Source organism: Lucilia sericata, unplaced genomic scaffold (genome assembly GCF_015586225.1).
Source record: "Lucilia sericata isolate MDLA Ls3-8-SP2 unplaced genomic scaffold, ASM1558622v1 Contig000404F_arrow, whole genome shotgun sequence".
Lineage (NCBI taxonomy): Eukaryota > Metazoa > Arthropoda > Insecta > Diptera > Calliphoridae > Lucilia > Lucilia sericata.
In genome coordinates this window covers 210954-217951 of record NW_023994422.1, presented here as the reverse complement: position 1 = coordinate 217951, position 6998 = coordinate 210954, and the positions used below count along the sequence as shown (strand labels likewise).

At 31.4% G+C, this 6998-nt stretch overlaps 1 protein-coding gene across 3 annotated transcripts; it reads right to left on the bottom strand.

The window, feature by feature from the left end:
- Positions 1-1805: 1805 nt before the first annotated feature.
- On the bottom strand, positions 1806-6260 carry LOC119604558 (protein Mo25). 3 transcript variants are annotated; one of them, XM_037957252.1, is made up of 2 exons: positions 5001-6259; positions 1806-2067 (listed from the first exon to the last, which is right to left on the bottom strand). In XM_037957252.1, the coding sequence occupies exons 1-2, from the start codon at positions 5670-5672 to the stop codon at positions 1858-1860; spliced, it is 882 nt and encodes a 293-aa protein (XP_037813180.1). In that variant the 5' UTR covers positions 5673-6259; the 3' UTR covers positions 1806-1857. The 3 variants fall into 3 exon arrangements, with proteins under 3 accessions (XP_037813180.1, XP_037813179.1, XP_037813178.1); XM_037957251.1 differs by having other exon boundaries at positions 1808-2036; positions 4970-6259; XM_037957250.1 differs by lacking the exon at positions 1806-2067 and having other exon boundaries at positions 3854-6260.
- Positions 6261-6998: the final 738 nt, after the last annotated feature.

Sequence of the window (6998 nt, the reverse complement as noted above, 5' to 3'; positions counted from 1 at the left end):
TTATTGATGTTTTGCATTCGTGTTTGTGTAAAAAGATTACAGAGTAGTCTATAGACTAGACTGCAGTCTATGTACTAGATTGTAGACTACACTTTAGAGTAGGCTAAATACTAGATTAAGAACTAGACTAGGTCGTACGTCAAATGTATCCCGTCAAAGACTTCAAATGTATAGGGGCAAAAAAAGGACTAAAAACTGGTAAATTTGTTAAGCACACATCTCCTAAACAACAAAAGACAAACAAAAATTTTAAATTTATGTCTGATACTGAACCTAGAACTACGATTATGCAAATTTTTGGAATAAAATTATTATGAATTTAATGAGTTTTTTAAAATATTGAACCTAGAAGCATGAAATTAAGATAAGGGAATGGAAATCTGTAGGAAAGGATTTTTTGGTACTTTGTTCGTCTGGTACCTTTAGAGTTTTCTATAATATTGTATCGTGAACCATGACAATAATCATGCACATTCTTGTTTAAAGGTGAACTCTTTGGTACTTTTTCATTATTCAAGTGGCAGGTTTGGATTTTTCTGCAATATTGAAACTAGAAACATATAATAGGATTTTACCTAGAAACATTAGACAAATATTAACCAGATAAACTGAAAATCTATAAGGAACTCTCGGGTACTTCTTACGTTCTTCAACTGGTTTACAATCACTTTCTGGGTCGATTATGCTATCCATGTAAACCTTGTGCGAACGCTACAGGTGGAAATTTTCAAGATAACTTTATGAAATTTAGCACATACTCTTCTTTTGACCCATGGACGAAGCCTATTGAAAATGTATGAAATCGGTACGACCGAATAGGGCTTTTGAGCTTATAATTATGTTAAATGTTGTACAATGTCTACAGAAATCAGCAAATCTTAGTTTTATATACGTTTAAATGATACTGCCGATATTCGAAATGATAGGGCCTCATTTGACTATAGCTCCCATATAAAGTCCCCTTCAGAAAACGACTTGAAGGTGGAAATTCTCTTTTTAACACTAGTATCACTTTGAAAATCTACATAAATAACTTTAATATCATCGTAAATGGCTCTACTAAAATTTATACGAATAGCACCATATTTACCTTTGTCCCCATATAACACCCCTTTTTCAGAAAATCTCTGTTTTTGGTAACATATTGTTAAAATATTTCAGAATTAAGGAAAAATGCTTTATTATTAGAAAAATAATCCACATTTTTAACATACATACTCACTGGTGTAGGGTATGGTCCTACTTGTTTACAATTTACAATAGTTCTTTTTGAATCCTTACTTTAGGTCTAAGATCTACGAAAGCTAAATGTTTTGGAAACTATGTATAGTATCTCGTAAAATTTATTAACGGAAAAAGAAATGGAACTAATATACATTGGGTATAACTCTCCAATTTTGACAAAAATTTTACCACTTATAGGACTTTTAATTCTATAATTTATGATATATGTCTTTTGGTCAACAAATGTATAGTTATGGAGTTATAGACCTTCGAAGCTAAATATATATATTATCAATATCATCTCTATTTAAGAACCCATCCGGACAATATATGTATCATTAGAAAGAGCTCTGAAATACCTTTTCAACGATATATAATATGATCCTTTTTATTAACCCTTTGAGGACCAATTCCAAAAAAAGTATTTTTTATATAGAGTTTTTTGGGTAAGAACCTCACCTTTCTTGGTATGAAGGTTGTGGTTGTGATATAATGTGCCCAGTGGGCCACTTTTGGTAAGCAGAACTGGCGCTGTGGGATGAACCAAACGTAATGTTACGGTGCCCAAATTAACGATCCGTATGGAAGTTGGTGAGAAAATCGACCAGTTTCGATTGATTGCGTAGCAGGATGTCAAGTATGGGCTTGGGTTTGTTTTTGATTGGCCACAAACACTTTAAAGACATGGAAGGCCTCAAATTGTATGTTACGGGATTTCTCTTTGAGCATGTTCATCATTAACTTGAGATTTTCCGGTTCCGAAATGTACCGTGTCATGACGGTAAAATTATGACGATCCAATAGCAGTTCACCCAATAGCTTAAGGGACTGGCGTCTGGTAACATAGTTCTCCGAATTCAAAAGAATTCAAAAAAACGCGCGTTTTTTTTTTTCAAATAATTTTTCACTTTTTTAAATAATTTAAGAATTTTTTTGTCACAGTCTCTCTTTACTATTTTTAAACTTAAATATTATTCCCATTTATTAAGATATTAGCACATATCTATACATCAAAAGAAAGCTTGAAATCTTTTCTACAATTTTCTCGATATTTATCGGTACCATTATATCGATGGATTTATGAAATAACGGCACTTTCATCAAAAAACTCTATATAAAAAACACTTTTTGTGGAATTTGTTCTCAAAGGGTTAATAAATGCGGTCATATTATATATTTTTGGTATAAGGTATTTCAAAGCTCTTTCTAACGATATATATATTGTCAGGATCGGTTCATAATTATAATCTTTAAATCCGTCATAAGAGGTCTTAGTGTTGGACAGTATTAAATTCATACATAGTATGTAAATAATTGCACTTATTATTTATTTAATGAATGAAATAGCTTTTTGCTTTTGTAAATAAACTTCATTTATATATCTTAGTTAGTTATTTTTTTGTATCTTATTTCATTGATAAATATTTAAAAAAAAAAAAAGTATTTAGATTTCGTATTTCTTAAATAGTATAAACAAATGCAAAATAAAACCGAAATGATAACAAAAGAGAGTTTAAAAGATAACAACTACAACTTTGTAGTGTAGTGTAGTGGACAAAAATGATGACTAATAAAAAACACACTGTTTTTTAATGATTAAAAAGAAATAATTGTACTATGAATTTGTTAAAATTAATTTATTGCAAATTGAAATATTAAGTATGCATTTTTTTTTTTAGTAGGTCAGTTTATTTTAGGCACTATGACAAATTAACGAATTCCTTAGAAACTCTCATAAATTTTAAGGGAAATTATAAAGAAATTTTAAACAAATAACACGTACGTTTAATATTTTCGGATGACAAATTAATGTTAATAAAAAAGTAAATAAAAGAGTATGTATGTGCATAAAACTTTTAGAAGTACATATGTAGAATTAATTAATAGCACATACACCAATTCCAAAATGAATTCTAAATGCTTAGAAATTTGGCCAAACTATAGTTCTCTTTTGCTAAATAGTTTCTAATTGTTTTTGTCAACCTTGAAAACTTTTTCAAAATCTAATTTATTATTGAGAACAAATTTGTATTGCTTAACATTTGCCAAAAATTGGGCTTACTTGAGCTTTAATAAGTACTGCAGTATATTACATACATACCTTTTTATGACCTTGCAATTGGTGACTCCTTTGTCGTTGTCATTGTATTGCTCAAAGACCCTCAACGACCAGTTGTTGTTCCTTTGCAGTTTTTTTTGCTTTTTAGTGGTTTTTTTATTCTTGCTTTTTTTCTCCTTTATTATATAATAATATAATTTATAATAATATATGCAGTAATGTAGAGGTTGTTGTTTATTTTTTTTTTATTTTGAATAAACTGTTTTTCATATATGATGTGTATGTGTGAGTTTGTTTTTAATTAGTTTTTAAGTTCGGCTTAATTCGAAAGCAATTTTATTGAAAAATTAAACAAAAAAAGTTACAATTAATTTCAAAACTGTATGAAACAGTTACAAAAAATTGTGAAATAAAGTGACAGAGAGAAACAGTGTAAGAAGAGGGGTAAATTGTTTTTGTATCAGAAACAAGTAAAATTTGTTAAACTAAATATATAAAAAGGGTTTGTTTCATATGGAATATACAACAACAACTTGTGTGTGTAGGGTAGTGTTTTTTTTAAAGGGAGTGTTTTTTTTTGTTTTCCTTAGAAAGGGGGTTAGGGGCTGTTATAGCAGGGGTTTTAAGTTAAATTTCTGTAGATTTGATTTTATTTCTGTTTTTTTTTTTAAATCTCAAGAGATTTAATTGAAAAAAGTTTAAGTGTTTGTGTGAATGATTTTGCATGTGTGTGTGTTTTTAAAGAGTGTTTGTTTTTTAATTTTACTTTTATAAAATATAATTTTCTTTTAGTTTAAATTCAGTTGTTTTTCAGTTTTTAAAAATTTAATTTTTAATTAAATAATTATTGTATTTTTTTCTTTTTTTAAGTGTTCATATGTTTTTTTTTTTATAAATTTATTATAAGCTAAAAGTAGTGTTTCTTCTTTTTTTTTCTGTCGGTCGTTAAACGTTTCGGTAACGCATTATTTTAACACGTTATTTTTTCAATATTTTGATAAACTACTAGAAAAACTATTACTATGTTTAAAGTTCTTTTATGTTAAAAAAAAACAAACTCGGCTGCCAAGCAGTCTTTTGGTTTTGTTTTCTCCTTAGCAAGTGATCTTTTTTGTTGGTTTGGGCCGCATTTAAACATCCAACGACTCCTGCTGCTTAGATTTTTCCCGTTATTGTTTAATTTTTTTTGTTAATTTTTTTTTTGTATGCAGTTCTAACGTCTTCGCTTTTACCATCGTTTCTATGCATTTTGGCATTTTTTCTTTAATAATTAAATAGGATATTTTTTTGTTGTTGTTTACTTGAAGTTGTAGTTGTTTTGTTTGCTTGATGATGTTGTTTGCTGTTAAGGTCGGTCTTAAACCCACTAAGCCTCAGGCAGAGGTTTTAATTCTTTGATTTGTTTAATCAAATACGCCTTCTCATCGTTGAATTGTTCATCCTCTGAACGATCCGTATGGAAGTTGGTGAGAAAATCGACCAGTTTCGATTGATTACGTAGCAGGATGTCAAGTATGGGCTTGGGTTTGTTGGGATTGGCCACAAACACTTTAAAAACATGGAAGGCCTCAAATTGTATGTTACGGGATTTTTCTTTGAGCATGTTCATCATTAACTTGAGATTTTCCGGTTCCGAAATGTACCGTGTCATGACGGTAAAATTATGACGATCCAATAGCAGTTCACCCAATAGCTTAAGGGACTGGCGTCTGGTAACATAGTTCTCCGAATTCAAAAGACGCTGATAGTGCTGGGTAAAGAACTTATCGTAGTTGGCTTCCAAGAATTCGGCACACAGCAATTTATGACGCGTCAACAGCTCCTTAAAGGTGGAAAACGCATCCGAGGCAATATCGAAGGTGGACACCTCCACATAGCGGAAGAACTTGAAAAACTCTTCGGAGTGCATCATGATCTTGGCCAAGGCTTCATAGCGGGCACACTCTCTCAGCATAGTGCCCGAATTCAAAGCAATCTCCGGGTGGGCATCTTCATAGCCGGCCATGAGAGTGAATAAGATTTCCGGTTTCGTACAAATATATTCCACCGTGGGGGATCTTGTGCCAATTTGTCTCCTCAAGACATTATTGAATATCAAAGCCACATGTTTCTTACCCTCAAAGTCGATACGTTGTAGATTTTGTATCAACAATAGCAACAAATTGCTATTGTACAATTCCTGAGACAATTGAGCGACTACATAGTCGGCCGGTGGTTCAGAGTCTGAACTTCCATACAGCATATTCTTTATACTCACAAGATTTTTACTGACATCCTCCTGGGCCTTCTCCACCTTTCGATCGCCACCAGTTTCCAGAGCATTGATCGCCTCCTTCAAGGACTTGACCAGTTCAGCAGGTGTCTTTTGTGATTTACCAAACAAAGGCATGATGCTGCGAATGGTGATGGATGTTTATAAAACCGAGTAAAGAAAAAACTGTTTGTTGTTTAGTTTTGCACAAAGATTAACTAAAATATAGAAAACCTTTGCAATAATTTGTGTCTCTTTATGTTTTTCCTCGGTGTTTTTTTTTTTTTTTTGGGTGTCTTCTTTTTCACAACGTTGTAGTAGTCTTCTTCTTCGTGGTCGTCGTTGCTGTTTATTTCTCTATGTGTGCCTTAGTGGTGCAGTGGTCTTTTACCTTCTTCTTGTTATGATGTCTGTGTTTCGTTCTCTGCCGCTGGCTCTGCTTGCTGCGAGTGTGACTATTTCAACCGGACTGACTGACAATACAAGTGTAACACTCTTTTTTGTCGAGAAGACTTTTCTTTGATTTCTTTTCTTAACACTGCTTTTTTCTTTAAATCGTAATTGTTTATTAACAAACTTCGTTTGGATTTCAGTTCTTCTAAGTTTTTACTGCAAATCGTTATTGAATTTGTTATCGTTTTGTAATTTTTTCCAATAAAATTTTCTTATAATTTTTCTCTACGAGTTGCGTACAAAGACCTGCGCCGATAAATATTAACGGCGGCGGCTACTGACACTAAATATGTCGGTGGCGGCGGCGGCTTAAAATCGACTGTAGCCGGCTTACAGTTTTCAACTACGTTTAGTTTTTAAATTTTCAACGATTTTAAATAAAAACGGAATCCGAGAGATCAGAAAGTGGGATTTTGGAAGCAAATATATTGTTTATAACAATAAAACAGAGCAAGCACAAAAGTTGTGTGAGAAATTATGCAGGGATGGATAAAAAATTATTAAAAATTAAAAACAAATCCTTTCTCCAAGTTTTACGAGGACCGGCCTATATATATGACTCCATCCTCCATATAAAACATATTGCAGAGAATCAGTTTCTAAAAAATTTTGCATTAAGAAAATGATCAATAACGTAAAAACCAAGATATTTTATTTATTAATTTACTAGCTATACCCAGTGTACTTTGCTACCCTAAAAGCAATATAAATAAGAAACCCACTTAACAAGTTTTATGATTCTAACTACAATGGTTTTCTAGATATACAATTTGTTACATATGGGAGATTCCACGCAAATTTTACGTTAAGATTTAAATTTAATCTATGAAAAATTTGAATGAAATAGGCCCAGTCAGGGATAATGAGAACCAGAACAACATCAATTAAAGGGATCACAAAGAGATTGAAAAATATTCCAAAAGTTTCATTATTAGAGTGTATGAAAACTCGAAACTCTAAAGGCAGACTATTCCTATTTTAGCGGTAATTTCTTTATGATTAAAATAATTA

Coding starts and splice junctions, on each gene's coding strand:
- LOC119604558 (XM_037957250.1), bottom strand. CDS start 5,672: ATGCCTTTGTTTGGTAAATCACAAAAGACACCTGCTGAACTGGTCAAG.